We start from the raw sequence: 18,663 nt of genomic DNA, 5'->3' as shown, positions 1-18,663 counted from the left end.
ATGACGAAAAGTATTTTAAATTCTAACATGAAAATTACTTTGCACTCGGACTATTCAAAACAAATACTCAATATAATCATGGACATATCTTTATTTTATTAAAAAATACTTCACAAAGAAATACGAGTTTTTGTATGTTAAAGACTTGTAATATTAACTGAATTTTGTGAAGATATACCCACTATATTGAGAGTTACAAGTATTAAATCTATAAAGACTTTAAACAAGTACAAAGATGTCACGTTGTCGTCAAATTGACCGAGCCCATGTTGAGAGAATTAAGTGGTTTGTTTACAATCAACGTCAAAGACTTTCAACTAAAACGTCATTCCTCCAAGGATTATTACTAAGTCAGTTCATTGTTCATGGTAGAAAGTTGTTTCTTAAAATCAGCAATCAAATTACCATGAAAAGCAGCTAACACAAGTAGCCCCCTTTTTACAACTCCTCCTTAATAACTTTGATAATTTTACCTTTTTTTATCCCATACTTTTCCACAAGATCACAACTTTCTCAGGTTATCCATTTTAACTAACACAATTTTAAAGACACACCTGAAATAAATGAACTAAACTTGTCAAGCAGTTTTTTGAAATTTAGACAAACAGCAACAATTTCAGATTCTAAGGTGAGATAGGTGAATGATCTCAAAATAGCCCACTTCTCAATTGTTTAGTAGGCACCTCAGAGCATAGGCTGTAAATGCAGTACGAGATGGATTTTCATTAATTTAGTTTCAGAAAAAAAAACATTCTAATACATTCAGGCTAATACAGTATTTCATTTCTACAGTTGCCCAAAATTTAGGCTTTTAGCTAACGCCAGTGATTTGTTTTGGAACCTATACTATGATAATGTACTTTTAAAGAGCACTTTTTCATGAACAAATATATTACTAGATATAGTTACAAAGATCCATTTTAGGGTTAACACTAAAAACAGCTTCATATTTTTGTAACTTACATATAAACCATGCTGTCATGATCAACAGCTTCTATCAGTTAAAAATAATCAAGTTTGGAAGTCTCTTCTTACCTTAGAAAACCATTTAAAGCAAGCTTCTCTGTCATTTGTATATACTGCATTTTCTGCCAAACAGTTCCAAATCTAAAAATCAGCAAAAGTAATATTCCTGTATAAAAGGACATTCACCAGAAAGCTTAATGCTAAAAACTCAAATCTGATATATTTCAAAAATATGTTTAAAACTATCATATTTCAAGTTACTGAACAATTAACTTAACATATTAAGTAATAAGGCAAGTTCATGTTGAAAAATATGTATATTATTTATGTTGTTAATACACTTAATGTTAAGGAAAACCACTCTATTTGGACTTTCTTGAAAACAATTACTGTTACAGCATAAATTAAAAATCCAAAAAGTCCAAACCTCAAGTACTTTCAAGTTGATTTGTTTTTTTTTTTTTGATGTTTTCTGATTTCAGTATTCTATTGAAAAACAGAATTAACTAAAGCAGAATTAATGAAAATAAAAATTGTATGACATGTTAATTGCTTACCCTGTTTCGTGGAGTGTAATAACAGACTTATTTAACTAATTAAGAACATAGGCTATTGAATTCAAAGCCAAAAATCTATAAAAATGGAAAATATACCATATTTCAGTGCTATTTTTATCACCCTTCTAGGGCAAAAATCCTAAAACAAAATAGCCCATGTACAATGTCAGAGAGATTCCAGTTACCATAAAAAAAAAATATATGGTAATTGAGTCAGTCAATTCAAGGTGATGGATTATAACACACACATTATGTATTATCTTTATAGTAAGATATCAAGCAGACTTATTATGAGATTACTTTTTACGAACATTAAGCACTTGACCTAATATATACAACAGCTAAAACATGCAACTTTTCAGGTCTTAAACAATTACAAAAAAAAGTATTTTTATAATAAAATTAAATGATTATGTACCTCATGACTGCTATTTATTAAATTTACTCTGTGAATTAATATTAAGTGTTCCACTGTCCACTTTGCAATATATGATTTAAATAAATAAATTTACTCATGACAGAAAATACTTGTAATTAGTAAAGTTCTTCAGTTATTTAGTAAAGAAAAATGAAGCATCTAATAATTAATTTGTTTGCAAGAAAAAAGATTTTGCATACCAGTATTATGCACAATTAACAGCAGTTGGCTTCCCCCACACAAATGTTTTATTATAATGTCAAACATATGAACTGAACCAGATAAACACTTTGAACATGTGCATTTATAGAACTATCATGATGTTCTGAAAAAATGTGCAATGAAAAACTCTTTGTACATTACAAGTGTACTGACATTACAGCAGTAAAAAAAAAAGGGGTTTGCAACACACATAGGGTTTTTATTTTGTTGATATATGTAGGTATCTTTTTGCTGGAAATAGATGTGTATTCAATCACATACTATTAATTTTTTCGACTCACACAATACTTGATAAAAACAATAATATTTAGTATCATTTCATAACTTTATATGGAGATGTTCTTAACCTTTCTTTATTTTTTTGGTTAATGCTAACTAGTTATTGCTTGTTCAGAATATACACCATTAACAAAATTCATAGATTACGATTACACATCCATATCCAAAAGAGATTGAGAGTTAGAACCAAAAGAAATAAGAACATACTTTGAGAAAGCATAGGTGACTAAGTCACACTTGTACACTAAATGAAAATACACAAATTTCATCACACACCTGCTTTGCCTGGGGTGCACATAGCCACAGTTGACCATCTTTCAACAAGAACCTATCACAAAAAATAATAATGTAAGGAAATCTGAATCCAACAAAGCATTTTCTTTCTTCCCTTTATATTCAGAAAACAGAACCAGTCTGAAATAGGATTTCTAAAAAAATATATATTGTTGAACCAGGTCTTATATTATATGATGTTTCTGAAATGGATAATACAAAGATAATACCTTGACACAAAAATAATTATAAGACAGTTTAATTTTAACTTGAAAAGCATAGAAGTTTCATAAACATATGGATGTGATAAAATAAACAGAAACAATATAGCTGAAATGTAAAATGAACTGGCCCAAAATAGCCCAAATATATTTTGTTGATCAAAAGGTTATGATGTCTAATAAGTGATACACTATATACCAAATATCTTGAGAAACAAAATCATAAGTTATCAGTCAAATTCTTTACAACTGCTTGTAGTCTCTGCTGACAAATTCTTCTTCAAATATTAGTGAAATCCTCTCCTGTAGTTTTCAACCACAAGTAGCAACAAAAAAATTAGCATCTATAATATACTAGATGAATGGTTATCATATGGTAAGTGCTTATTTATTCTGCTTCAGAAAATGTTTAAAATATTATTAACATATTTTCTAAAAATGAATTACATTACAATAAGGATATCTACAAAAAAAAGTGTTTAAACTTCATCTAGAACTTCACAAAAAACATTTTTTGTGTATATTTTGTCATCACATGTAAGTGGTCCTTTATTAGAATTTGAACTTATGCATATTTTTATGTCATGTTCAAATCTGCTTCTTGATAAGGAGTTGACAATGGAAAAAAAAAACTGGTCCTAGCAGAAATATTCCTACATGGTCAAATGTCAAATTAATTGTGATGGCAAATCCATAAAGGTATAACATTTCACAAAAAATGCTTATGAAATTTTAAACTAAGCATATTGGTTTATAAAAATATTTAAGAACTTTTCACACAGACAAACAAATGTTTATATACATATACAAAACCATTACAACTTTTGTATGTGATCCTGTGTTAACTTCTTAATAAGAATGTTTATATGTACGATTAAGTTTCTTTCATATGGACTAACATATATTTTGTGTACACATAGAACACTTCTCTCTCTTATAAACAAATCTTACCTGAGAAAGTTAAGTCGTTCTTGGACTTGTTGGGCATGAGTATATCGACTGTCTGAAGAAAGTGCATTGGGATCAACCTCCGGATGTTCTGAAATTAAAGGTTTCCAGTTTTAAAATTATTCATAACTTTTGGATTGACTTCTCTTTAACTTAATCATCTGCTATTAGCTTTTATATTGGGCAAAAAGCTTTCCCATTTAAAAAAAAATCAATATTTAGACCTAATTTATGTCAGTATAATCTTTAACAGACTTTTAGTTACAAATGTTAACTTACTATTCCTTCATATATTTGAGGTTTAAATAGGTATCTTATCATATACTTCTTAAAAATTAAAAACTATACCTTATCTCGTAATATAGACAAAAGATATTAACATTGGTGAGTTATTTTATCACTATTAAGGTTAAAAAAGAAAAAATTCCAAAATATGCAATACTGTAAGTTACTCTAAGTTAATACTCAAAGGTAAATTCATCCATAACTATATGTCAAACTGTTGAAATTATCAAATCAATGCATAAAATTATTAAACTGGTCTCTACATTTGGCCATTTATCTGGACATTTCCTAAGAACAGAAAAACATTTGCCAACTTAGCAGTCAATAATCCAATCACAGTAAAATTTGGTGAATCATAGATGTTCTTCAAATGAAACCATTTTTTTTCATAAAAGAGTCCAATTTCGCCAAAGAATGGACTTTTTTGTGTGTGGGTGTGGGGGGGGGAGTGTAATACAAAAATTTTAGGTTTTTATATTTCAAATACAAGTTAAAACTTGTAAAAGAAAAAAAAAATACTCATATCTGACAAAGCTTGAATTAGTATCTTCTTTTACAAGTTCATCAGAAAATAAAACTAAAATATCTAGGCTTCATACATGTATTGGCAAACATTACACTAGTACACTATTACATTACAGATATCTACCTATATAAAAAACAGGTAGCTATTTCAAATCAGACAAACCTTTAGCCAGTGCTCGAGCTTTGTTCATATATGTAGTAAGGTTATCAGCCACTAAAATAACTAGGGAATGATGTTGCTGTAGCCTGTTGATAACTTCATGTCGATAAAACATGTGAGGTAAACGCTGAGCATGGTTACAATTGGGAGGAGCCTCAGAATACAGGCAACAAATTTCTCTTATCTGTTTTAATGCTGGTATAACCCATCGATCAGCTCTTAATTCTTCCACACACCGGTCCAGCCAGTATGTCTTCTGAGCATCTCGTTCCTGGGATTTAATAAAAAAAAAGACCAAGAGAATTTCATCTGTTTCACATGCAGAATTTCACTCTGAAATTTTCTAACTTGTATTAAAAAGTAATGATCAAATGAATAAGCATAAGATCTCTAAAAAATTAATTGTTTGATTCTACACAAATTGTGCTTAAAATGGCTCTTACATAAAACTATTATTGTTGTTAAAAGATGTTACTGAAATGGACAACCTGTCTGATGAGAAAATGCTACTCAGTGTTGTGTTATGAGCTGTAGCACTGCAGGTAACATGCTTAGCACCAAATGTTTGGCTCACAGCAGCTTTTTAACTGTTCAACAGAACAATACCATATGGCTGGACAATTATATATATATCAAATCTCTTTAATTCTTTCCATACGAGGTTGGTCAATATGACCGACCTTGTAACCACAAAATAACCATCAGTTTCCATATTATAACTTTTAACATTTGTATATCTTTGCAAAGTTTAGCAAGCTTTCAGTAAACATTACAAGTCTCACAGCAGCTTTCTAACTGTTCAACAGTACAATACCATATGGCTGGACAATTATATATGTCACAGCTCTTTAATTCTTTCCATATGAGGTTGGTCAATATGACCGACCTTGTAACCACAAAATAACCATCAGTTTCCATATTATAACTTTTAACCTTTGTATATCTTTGCAAAGTTTGGCAAGCTTTCAGTAAACACTACAAGTCCGTTACACATAAAAGAATAATAATAATCAGATTTTTGAATTTAGTATTTTTACTAACAATTTGTCCATGAATATATGGAGTTAGAGTGTTGACTGCTCAGAGTGCAAAGTTATTTTCATATTAAGATAAAAAATATTTTTTTGATCTGAAAATTTTCAGATTTCTTCTGCATAATTTATAAAACTTCCTAAATAAATATGAAAGTTCTTAAAAAGTAAAATATTGTTTTATGTCACTTTTGCTACCTTAACTCTATATGGACTTGTCCGATTTTACCAACCTTGTATCCACCATAAAAAATTAATTTAAATTACCCTTTTTTTCCTTCTAGAATTACTGCAGATTGTAACAGGAAACTGCAACCGTATATTCTTAAATAGATTAAAGCTCGTAACAGTCTACATCTGTTTATACTTAATTTTATTGTTTTGTTGCCCTTTGAACAAGGTATGCAAGAGTTTTTTGGCATTTTAGTTAATAACAAGCTGACTTAAATGACTTTGCTGGTATCACAAAAAAAGTTTACATGGAAGAAATTTCTGATATATTCACACCTGGTACATGGCTTTGCAACCAACAGTTTTTTGATGATTGTACTATGGCAACTGTGTAGGAACTCATCTGTTGATTGTGTAATCCTGCAACATCAGCAACCGATATACAAGTAAGTGCTTTGCTCAATGTTTCTGAAGATTAAAACCAATGTGGATTCTCTCCCTCCAATTAAAGCCACACTAATTTTTCATCTGAAACTTGCACATTTTAAATGGAACCAGTGTCTTATAGCAAAACAGTCTCTACCTTTCTTACGGATAATGCATGGAAAAAAAAATCATTTAATGCTACTACTGATGACAAAGAATCCAATTCCAGACAGCAGACTAGAAGTCAAAACTTGGGAGTGTAAAGTAACAGGAAGTTGGTGTCTCACTGCTTGCTACAGCTGTACTAGCATACACTTATGAGGCACTGGAGCATGTGTTTGCTCTCAGGACAACAGTTGGATATAGACATACCAAACTCCAGACACATGATGATGTTACATGTCTACAATCTAACTTTACACACTTGTTAAATAATATTCACTTACGATTTGACCATGCTTCTGTACATTAATAGACAAAAAAATATATAAATATGCTGGTATTACATGTTTCAGTTAAACTTAGTCTCGTCATAGTTGTTGTTAAATTGTGAAATGAATAAAGTATGGGTGCTCCTACATTCCTCACACACTTTTGTGCCCACTTTATTTCTTCCAATAAAGTTAAGTATAAACTTTAAAAATTAAAATAACAGATGAATACATATATATTTGTTCTGATGGAAAATTGCAGTTTCAAACTTATAACCAAAAAGTTCTACAAAGGTGAAATTTATAGACTTTGCCATCCAACTAATATAAGAGTAAATATAAATACCAACTTTATTATTCAAAGTCTACCTGTTGGTACACCTTAAATGTCTGCAAAATAACCTATACAGGAAATTTTTTTTTCTTTCTATATACCTAAGAAGAACTTAAAATTGGCAGTAGTTCTAGTGTTTAGCGAGAGATCATGAAGAGGCACTATATGTATTTCTTTTGCAAACTGATAATCAAGGCATGATTATGAATATTCAGACCAGTTCAATGACTAAAAATATTTGTAAAAAGAGCTGGCTACAAGCATGCCCATTATGCAATAATCAGTTGATAAGTTTTTTGGTAATATGTTAAGCATTATTCTTGTACATATTTCACTGAAATTCCCAAAATTTAGTCTAAAATACCAAGCAAACACAGTGTATCAAAGTGGCGTTTCAGATTTTTTTCTTTTTTCATTTCACACTAGGAAAATGTAACCATTAGCACAAACATAAATCTAAAATTTTATAGTAAGAAATCAAAAATGATAAATTTCCTGAAAATTCACATCAACTGATTAGTTATATTCGCTGACGTCACAGAACTCATGAATTAGTTTGTATTATTTGCCAGTGGTCAAAAACAGTTATTTTCAAGCCCTAACCTATAGATACACACAAAAACTGGTAAATATCTTTCCAAGCCACTTATATTCATCTTTTTGTTTTCAGTTATATATTTAATAAAAATAAAAAATAACGGATAGAGTGAAAAAGCTGTAAAAAAGTTTATTTTTTTATCAACAAGTATTATCTAGCTCTGAAAGAAAAATCTTAAATTTGAATATTCAAGTTCAACTCTTGATTCTTTAAAATGTGTCTATCTTAAATACAATATTCATGTAAGTTTTGATTTATTTTTTAATCTCTTTCTACTTAATGATGAAACAATATTCTTTTGTACAAGTTTTTTTATATTATGAGGTAAATTCCTTTTGTTTAGATCTCCCAAAATGAAAAGCATATATATAAATATTTAAAATTTGTAACATACAAGAGTAGAAAATGAGCTCATCAACGATCATGATTAAAAGAACATATCTTACTATTCTCTTAAAAAACAGCACTTCAAAATGCAGTTTTAGGTTTTTTTATTTAAATTTGGACCATTACCAAAACTTTCTGTTACATTTGTTTTTATGGAGTAATACTTAAACAACTAAAAATAAATTTTTTAACCAAGTTTCTGCATCTCATTATTTGGTAAACTTCTTCAACTCATTCTGTACATTTCAATTCATCACTTCAATATGAATATGGTAGGGAACATTACACAGTAATTACTGAAATGTGAATATAGTGCTCTAGCAATACATATGTATTACTCTTGTAAATTGTTTCTGGTACTATCATAACATATTTTTCAAATAGGCTGATTTAGAAGAAAAAAATTAATTTCATTTTCAAAACCTATAATTACCTAAAACACAAACTAAAACTGCACTCTTCATAATACAAACACAATATAAAGAACATTAAACATTATGCTTTCATGTCTAGGTTCCTTCACTACCCTTCAATGTATTTTACATTTACTACCAAACATTAAATTTCAAGTCACTTTTACTTCCAGAAAAATTAGATAAATGATACCAAAACAGCATTTGAATAAACACTGTGAACAAACAACACCATCTGAATAACTCAGATTAATGATTATAACATATTTGACAATTACCTGTGAACAACTATAATCAAGGATTTTCACATGGGCAGTAAGTGCTTGATCCATGATGTCAGTGGGAACATCATCACTATGGGCAAGGTTCCACAGGAGATTGAGGACCTGAAAAATCACCAACAATGTTACACACTGGTTTGTTTTGTAAGTGTATATGCTTATATTTTTTACTAATGGAAATAATCTTTAAGGTCATAAACATATATATATTCCTTTGATAGGAAAAAAACACATTATCTTAAAAAAGGCCTTCCACTATTGTCTGCTAAATCTGACTGAAACTGAAATACAGGCTAGTTTTAGCAAAATCTCTTTGGTTGAGCTGCTATATTATAATCAACTAAGCCTTGAAGAACAAAATATGGTTATGTATTTCAAACAGTTGTTTTTCAACTTCAACTTGACAGTTACTGTAGCTGAGAATATTCATACATCACTGAGCACATTATGTTACAACTTGAAGGCATGTTAAGCTACAACTATGAACTGAATTTTATATTCTAAACAAAGAACAAAAATTCTGTATCTCTATAGATATAAATTTTTTTTAAATATGAAGCATTAAAAAAATTGGATGTTATTGGCTATTTCAGGCTCTTTGAGGTTTTCAACGTTTAGGCCCGTTCAAATCACTAGAGTAATATTTTTTTTACTTATTTTTTGGAACAGCATTTAAAATGCTGTGACAGATTTTTTATGAGGAGCCTCCACAACAGTCATTGATGACTTACACATTCACAAGTGACTCCTTCGTATTTCAATTGTCCTGTTGGTGACAGCACAGGAATCAGTCTTTTTAACCAGTTTGTCGTATTACTCAGAAGGTTCATAATTTCAGAGTGTCAAACAATTTCATTTAAAAAATAGGATGTTTCACACCAGGGTATTACACCACATTACTCTACCCTCTCCTATAACAGATACTGTTGCAGCCTGTTTATTACATATAATGCAAGATATTAAATATGAAAATACTCAAGTCCTGTATCTGTTGTTCACAGACTGTCATTTAAGAATAATAATTAATCGTATGATAGTGTTTAATTTTCGTGTGATATGAATATAATACACAAGAGTTTTTATGATACATATTCAATCACTTTTGCATAATGAAAATTAGGAAAAAGTAGGAAAAAAAGGCAGGATGTTTAAAACAAAAAAGGAAAAGTAGAAAGTTTGACATAACTGAGTTATAGCAATAGACACAACTTGCATTTAAGTTCTGAGCTAGGTGTACTTAGCAGATTAAGGTGATATATTCAGTGAAACAACATGGTAGAATACAAGCTTTTCATTAAATAAACATGTCACCTTTGTATCCTTACACAAAATATGGACAAAATACTTTTTTTTTTATCAAATTAATTTCAGAATTGTATTACAATGCAACACATCACTTGTAATAATGACTGATTAATTAAAGGTACAAATTAATAAAACTTGTAAGTACAGATAATTTTTATTACATATTTCTATATTTCATTTATATAACGACTGGGAGTCTTTAAACAAACATATTTACACACAGACAGAAAAAAATAACATGTATGCTTGGTACTTTCCTAAATCTTTAATTTTCCCATTATACATTAAGCTGAAAATATGAAAATAAAAATGCAGTTATACAATTACTTAACTAACAATTATTATTTCAGTGAAGGGAAAATTTACTTGCATATGTGTGTGTGTGTGTAAATACTGCTTATAAACAAACATCTTTGTATTATAAAAACCTCACATAATGCAATAGCTATAAACAAATGCTCAAAAGAATGAACACTATTCTGTATTATAAAAACAATAATCAGATGCTTTGAAATAAAACCCATAACTTTTACTGAATTTACTTAATGTTTGGTTATTAAATGTTCCACCACTAGGATCTAAAACATATACAGGCAATAGCATGCTATACCTTGTGAGCCATAAGCCCATCTTTGTCATCTTCAGCCAACCTTCGGATTAATTCTAAAAGTTTTTCTCTTTGTTTTTTTGTGGCATTGGCCCAGCTTGCCTGAAACAAGAAAAATAATATTTGAAACTGTTTATCAGTCTTTCAGCAATACGTCATAAGCTAGTGAAAAACATTTATTGTGCTTGTTAGTAACAAAGTTTCAGGATACTGAACCCATTTTTGTTATAAAAGCTCTTGCATGTGTGCAAGGAAGTCTGTAAAGAATACACTGAGGATATCTTCATTTATTTATTCCAAAACAACTAACAAATGTCAAATTGTTTGAAGTGGCTCTAAAATAAATTAATACTTTATCCTATACATATAATTTATGTTCTGTTTAGTGAAAATAATTTCAACAATAAATCTTACTAGAAAACTGAAGTATTATCAATGTTATAAACACATTTAAAATCCTTATGAACATTTCATTCAATACAAACTGAAAAACATGTATAGCTTAACAATTCTTTTGCTTTACTGGGGTTTAGCTTTATAAATTATTACCAACCCTAATGTCTGATCATAGCAAAATGATATCTTATCAAAAGCTTAAAAATTAAGCTGACTTTGGTTATAATAAAAATAAAACACACAAATTTGCTTAAACTTCAGTTTTAAAGTTAAGTATATAACCATTTTTAATGAATAAAACATCTACGGCATTTCCAGTTTTTTCCCAAAGAGGGGTGAAAGGAGTTTCATGGAGGGGAGATATAAAATATAATTTTACATTTTAAGAATAAACAGAAACCCACCTATTTCCAGTCAAAAGTGCAATTACATTAACTTTTTTAATATTTGTATGATATTTGAATCTGATGTTATAAATTGAGTTGGAGAGTATGAAGATCAATAAGAAATGAGACAAAAATAATACATCAAACTTAACTAGTCAGCACATAACATGCCCAGTGTATTGTGCAGTATTCCTGTGGTTCAGTTGTACAGAAATCTTTCCTTTCAACTTCTTACAACCTTTCCTAAATGTTTTGAAGTAATATTTTCAAGTGTAAACTTTCACAAGATATCTTTCCATCCATAACAAGTCATACCTGAAACTTTTGCTTAGATTTTTCTTGCTATGTAGAATGTATATTATTACTTTCTCTCACTCTCCTAATACATAATTGTATCTGATGCTCTTATGGAAGAATAAAACTAGATGCACACTGATATAGGAAGCTTCAGTTAAAGAATTATGAACTATTACTAAATGGGATGGGCAAAAATGTTTTTACATTTTTATTGAATATTAAAATTGGTTAGTTTCAATTAAACTTCTTATTGTATGCAGTGCATAAGATTAATTTAACCTTTTGCCAGATTAACAAGTCAACTTTAAGGGTTCAGGATATAACTATTCACGAACAAGCAACTTGAAAATACCCCAAAATAGCCAGTATGTATAAAATCCAATTTTCAATATGTAAAAATGGTAAGCCATCAGGGGGTAATAAGTTAAGATTGCTTATGGTTCTATAGTTTGAAATAAAATAACACAAATTTACTGTAATTTAATGTTGAAAAATCATTTTCTTGCTTAATGAAATATAAATACAAAATATTGTATTCAGAATTCTATAAATTTTGCTAACAAAATCCATCTAAGAGTAAAAGAGGTAGGGACTGTGTACAAACTTATGACAAAGCTTAGTTTCTAGTGGCCAGAAGCAAGAATAAATTACTAAAGTTTAAAAGTTATTCATGTTATCCATAATGCCATTTTTTTTTGTTAGTTAATTAGTATAACAGTAACTTTGTGGTATGAAAAATAAAAACTGACAGGATACAGTGTTTTGTTAGGTAGGGGAAAATATTAATAACTGAGATAAAGAACAACAGCTTAATATAAATTTTACTTGAAAATTAATAAATCAGTTGCTTTGCTATTACTACCACTCTTCTAATGATTTCAATATATATATAATTCCACCCAGGAATGCAAGATTTAAGCAAGTTACTTGTATGTGACCTAAATGTCTTGAAAAAATTACTTAAAATATAAAAAAAAAGATCATATCTTCTATATATATTTCTTTCTCAACTTTTACGTTAATATTTCATTATTTAAAAAAACTGTCCATTAAATTTATTCACTCATTTAGCTGGGGCAAACTAATTACTAAGCAATAATTGTCAAAAAAAAAACATAAGATACTTGTAAAAGTGCTGAAACTGATTACAAATAAATTATATAATGTATTTTATTATGTAAAGTTTTCTTTATTAGGTGAGATCTTAAAAATTCTTAAAAAATGTGTACTCTCTCTCCTCAAGGAATGCAGAAATGTTAAAATAGTCACTCAATTTTACTTAAGTATTACTTTTAAAATTGCATTAATGGAAGTCTAATGCACTTTATTTCACTGTTTGCACAATTAATATCACAATACTAAAATACAAAAATGGTTTGAAGAGACTGTATAACGCTTTTTTTAATAATTAAGAAAAAATAATTTAAAGCAAAAAATAAGAGAGCTTCTTAAAGTTTTCTAAGGGTAAAAATAATCTTGATGCATAAATTGTAAAATCTTCATAACCTCTAGTTTCACAATGTTACAGTAATTGTTCAGAGCTTAATTTTCACTTCCTGACCTTGAGTTTTGTATTTGTTAGCTTTTATAATAACACCCAGTCTTGTATAGAAAGTTGAACATAACGATACATGCCTTATGCCCTCCACTAACACATGCACAAAGATGTTTTTAATGACCAGTTGTTTCAGTTTGCAAAGTAATTTTCATTTTGCAATTGATATATTTAAAAAATTTTCTGGAATAAAATCTTTCAAGTTATATATATATCCTTTAATTTATATGTACTCAGTCAAGTTTTTATATTTTTTGAAAATTTATATGCACTAATCAAAACCTTTTGTGTGAATTAACATTAAGTTTGTCCTTAAATTAAATTTTAAACTAATTATACCAACATCTTTAGTGCTCTGCAATAAATCAAGCTTTCAATGTGCATCCAGAAAAAAAAAGAAGAAAGGAACGTTACAAAAAATTTTAAATAATTGTTCAAATTTAGGAATCAAACACATACGATACACTTTCAAAGTAAGTAATTTTTCATTTTTTAGACTTTTATCAAGAAACCTGGATCTCCTAAGTAAAATCTTGAAAAGTTAGTGTAAGGATGTTTGAATGTATCAACATGTAAATGAACATTCAACAAAATCATAAACTGTAACTAAAAAATAACAACAAAAAACAATGATGTCTTCTTACTCTGAAACATTCAAACAAATGGTCTAGTTGTTCCAAGGTAAAATCCCAGGCAAGTTTAGCAAGAAGATCATGAACATTCTTCACAATAGCTTCATGTTTTCCTGCTTGAGCAGCCCAGATGTCATCTAAGTCTTCAAGAGTCAGTGCCTTTTCTTTTATGATGAATCTTATAATTTTTTCTAATTTTTCTACATACTATAAAAAGATAATATATCTTGTATACCACACACACATAATAAAGCACACTAAAAAAAACAAGGTACATAATGAAATTTTTTTACACTGGTTCTGATATGGCCTTGAAAAGATTAATTAGTTCTTATGAATAGTACCAATTCAAGTGAAAAAATATAACACTTTATTTCTTTTAAAATTGTACAAGTCAAGTTTCAATTAGTTGATGCATTTGTTTGTTTGTTTGTTTTAGATACTGGCACAGAGAAGCACAAGGCTATCTATGCTTACTGAACTGATAAACTAAAGGGAAGGCAACTAGTCAACAACACCCATCACCAACTCTTGGAATACTCCGAGAACAGAACCAAATCACATTGCTCATTGACTGCCATGGAGAATATATTTTATGATAACTGGAATTACCTTTCTTTATTTGCAAATAAAGAAATCAAAAATACAATTGGTTTTGGATTTGAGAATTCAAATTAATAAACACAATACCAGCTTGCAACAGACACTATAGGTTCTTTTATATAAGATCATAATTTTTAGTAATCAATATATATTTCACATATTTCATTATTTTTTCTCTTAATATCAGATATAATGAACATAATTCCCTTTGTAGTTTAAAATACCATAAAATAAAAACTGAACTTATGGAATAATTAACTGCTTTATTAGTGAAATAATTTGGAAATTTATCTTAAAAGTTATTTACAAAGTTATTAAAGTTCTTGATATCCTATATTATTACTATTTGTAGCACACACATACCAACAATTCTGTTGTGATGCAACTCATTAGCTATCATCCAGTGTTTGTTAACAAACAACAATTATCTTGAGGTATAAACATAATCAGCCATGTTACAGAAACCTAATTCATTGGGATCATTACTTACTATGAGTACTTACCTGAGGCTGGTGTAAACTATCTCTTAGAACAATCTGAAGAACCTTGTTTTCTTTTATCCACTCCTAAAAAAAAATCAAAACATATCAACAAAAAGAAAAACAATGTCTAGGTCTAAGCTGAGAAAGAAGATGTTAATTCAACATACAGTTCACAACATGCAAGTCAGAAGCAGGTTCCACATTCAAAAATCATACAGCCAAATGACTAGAACAAGATATGATTCTGCTTGCTGGTAAATATGTACTTAAAGTTGCTTGACAAGGATCTGAATTAACATTAAGAAAATGTTATGATTATTGCATCAAAAATAGATGTTTTTTCAGGAAGTGTTAATTACATTCAAACAAAAAATTTAAATATTTTGATGTTATAAAATATATACAAAACTTTCTGTCTCTTCTAACTTACTGCCATTCTTTCTGCTGTAAGCCACTCTTCTTCTTCAACGCCTGTATGGCGATGAGAGTAGTAAGACACACTAGCTATCACTTTGTTGACCTCATTAAGAGCATTCATTTTTCCATTGAAGGAAGAAATTTGCAGCAATCTATAGAAAAAAATAAATTGTAATTATCATGTATATGTTGAAAACTAAAAAGAAAATTGTTTTAACATTATGACATGCCATAATATGTTGGTTTTGTGGTTAAGCACAAAGCTACACAATAGTCTATCTAAACTGTGGCCACCTTGAGGATGAAACCCCAGATTTTAGCATTATATCCTACTAGCATACTGCAAGGTCAGTGGACGGGAGGGATTGAGGACAGGATGTGAATATAATTGTTAATTTTATTCTTGTAATAAATCTGAGTCTTATTTGCTTCAGAATATAGTTATGTAAACTTCAGATTCAGTTTTATGCTAGTCAACTTAAAAAAAATGTTCAAAAGACGTTTATTATCAAGGAATAAAATTCTCATCCTAACATCTGATTTTAGTTTATTTTAATGAAAAATATTACATTTCATCCTGTTAAAACTTTTATAAAAGGGAAAATGCTTATACAGTATCACAAATTATTGTTTTTAATGCTATTTTCTTGTGATTTCAGAGCATAAGGTATAGGAAAGTCTGCAGTAAATCATCTCACAACATCAAACACATGATCATGTTGAAACATAAATACACATGTAGTCCTTTTTTTTTAGTTTTGCATGAAGCTCCTGAAACGAATAAGCCCATGTGGATAATAGAAGAGATGTTGAAATAAAATTCAAAACAGAAACTTGGTTTGATTATAAGTAATTCAAAGCATGTAATTATGGATTCTCTTTAAACCAGGCTTTTTGTATTTTATCAGAAAATTATGTAAAGGGACTGTTTATTATTGAACATATGTTTACTATTAGAAAATTAAGACTAAAAATATGCTTAGAAACTGAAAGTTTAAATTTTTAGAATATTTTATTCTCTAGGTTACAAACAAATTTTGCATGACAAGCTTTAACAGAAGATTGTAACAAATTTATCAGGCAGGCTGTAGCACTACCTTTGTAGGGATGGCTCAGATTGTTTGTCAAAATGGTATTTTAGATATCTCCTTAATAATTCATCAGAACCTTACAATACTATACAGTGTTTCCTTTCATAATAATATTGTAAAAAAGTTTGAATTTCTTGTTCTTCTTTCTTCTATTTCTTTTTTATTATATAAATCAAAACCAAAACAGTGGTGTTAACCAACTTCACTGAGGTGACATAGTTTCAAATGGCGTATCTGCTTTTATAAGCATTACTAATAATTGGTAGTAATTTTTAAAAATCATAATTCTAGTGTAAATGATGTTATCATTACCCCTTGAAGTTAGCTTTCTTACAGTAATTTGGTGTTTCGTTTAAAAGCTTAAGTATGTGGTGAAACAGGAATTACCAGCAAATAATAGATAAACAATAAATATTACAGTTGGAACCTTGTTATATTTAGAACTTGGTTATAAGTACAAACTTCTTATGTGTATGGAAACACTGCATTAAAAAACAAGTAAAGAAAAAAACTTTGTCACAGGCAAGAATTAACATGTAACAACATATTATTAGGTCATTAGCTAAGAATGTGCAAGTTATGCGCATGTGCTAATATTTTAATAAACAAAAGTAGGCAATTAAAAACACATAATATATAGTAAGATATATTGAAAAGATTTAAGTTTTTGATGTACTGGAAGGTAAAGAGACTCATCATCTAAAGGGGTAATTTAATTTCATATCCTATTTATGTATTCAAGAGAATAAAAACAAGATGAAAATATAGGCTGTCACTAGTTTTGAGCCAATGAAGTAAAGTGAAGGCACTTAGTCAACAGCACCAACCATTAATTGTTGGGCTGCTCTTTACTCAAATAGTGTGATTTGACTCTTATAATTCACCCATGGCCCCAAAGCATGGTTTAGCTTTGTAATAATAGGATACAAGTCATGTCCCTTCAGAATTCAAAGTTCAGATTTCTAACCATTAGGCCATGCCTCGCCCCAGAATTAATGAAAAATGTTATCTTATATCTATATACGTTTTCTAAGACATAATATTAGAAAGTTTTTGTTCTTGAGTTATTTAACCTCAGCAGGAATCTGATAAACTGCTATTTAACCCTATCGCCACGGGTTTCCTTTACTCCACATGACACAAGGTTTTAGTTTCTTACATTCAAAAGTTTATTATACTACTTTTTGTTTGCATTATACCAATTAGAGTAGCATAAAATCTTAGCTAATAAACCATATTTTAATAGTATACAAGTTTTAAGTTCTTAATTCTACAAGGCAATATTTAAAAAATACCAAATTTCTACTAGTGTGACCAATATGACACATTTTGTCTTAACATGTCATCATCATTATTTTATCCATCACGCCTTGAAAATGTATGAAATTAAACATAAATTACTCTCTATAAAATTGTTATTACTCAGACAAACTATAATTTTTAAAGTCTTCAATTTTGTTTGGTTACAGAGTTAACGAATAGAAAATCAGACCCCTTCTGCCATACCCACCTGTCACATCCTCTCTTTCAGAATTTGTTGATAGTTCTCTGTTATGTTTCATTATATATTACTTATAACCAGTAGAAAGTCAAGGTTTTCATCTATCAAATGAAGTATGGTATAACATTAAGTTCTGAACAGTTAGATGTCAATTTCACTCAAAGTACAAGATTCATTCCCATGGGAAAATTAATGACTAGATTAGATGAATTTGTAACGGCTCTTGTCGCATAGTTAAAAAGCCAGGATAATTTTGAGAGGTAAGCGAATTTGTCTGCTTTTTATATGTTATTAGTCTATATTGTTTGATGCATTATTTAATTAAATAAAAATTATTAAGTGCATTACTATCTATAGTATAAAAAATTAGGGTTAACTCTCTTCGACACCCGACAGCAAGAAAAAAAAAGATTATGCAAGTTTTTCATATTTATTCTTTACTTGTTATTGTAAAAGTAACTAAAA

General features: G+C 29.0%; 1 protein-coding gene across 1 annotated transcript in view; it reads right to left on the bottom strand.

Annotated features, from left to right (window-relative positions):
* Positions 1–15,758, bottom strand: part of LOC106469053 (probable ubiquitin carboxyl-terminal hydrolase FAF-X) — a gene marked incomplete at its 5' end in the record, with an annotated part of 83,077 nt that extends 67,319 nt beyond the window's left edge. The window contains 9 exons of the mRNA XM_013929509.2: positions 1,036–1,107; positions 2,719–2,770; positions 3,888–3,975; positions 4,858–5,125; positions 8,924–9,031; positions 10,842–10,940; positions 14,117–14,311; positions 15,211–15,273; positions 15,620–15,758. Coding sequence (XP_013784963.1) covers positions 1,036–1,107; positions 2,719–2,770; positions 3,888–3,975; positions 4,858–5,125; positions 8,924–9,031; positions 10,842–10,940; positions 14,117–14,311; positions 15,211–15,273; positions 15,620–15,758 — 1,084 coding nt within the window. The remainder of the gene's footprint in view (positions 1–1,035; positions 1,108–2,718; positions 2,771–3,887; positions 3,976–4,857; positions 5,126–8,923; positions 9,032–10,841; positions 10,941–14,116; positions 14,312–15,210; positions 15,274–15,619) is intronic.
* Positions 15,759–18,663: the final 2,905 nt, after the last annotated feature.

Source organism: Limulus polyphemus, unplaced genomic scaffold, assembly GCF_000517525.1.
Source record: "Limulus polyphemus unplaced genomic scaffold, Limulus_polyphemus-2.1.2 Scaffold94, whole genome shotgun sequence".
Taxonomy (NCBI): Eukaryota; Metazoa; Arthropoda; class Merostomata; order Xiphosura; family Limulidae; genus Limulus; species Limulus polyphemus.
The sequence above is the reverse complement of the archived record's forward strand: the minus strand, read 5'-3'. Positions and strand labels throughout refer to the sequence as shown.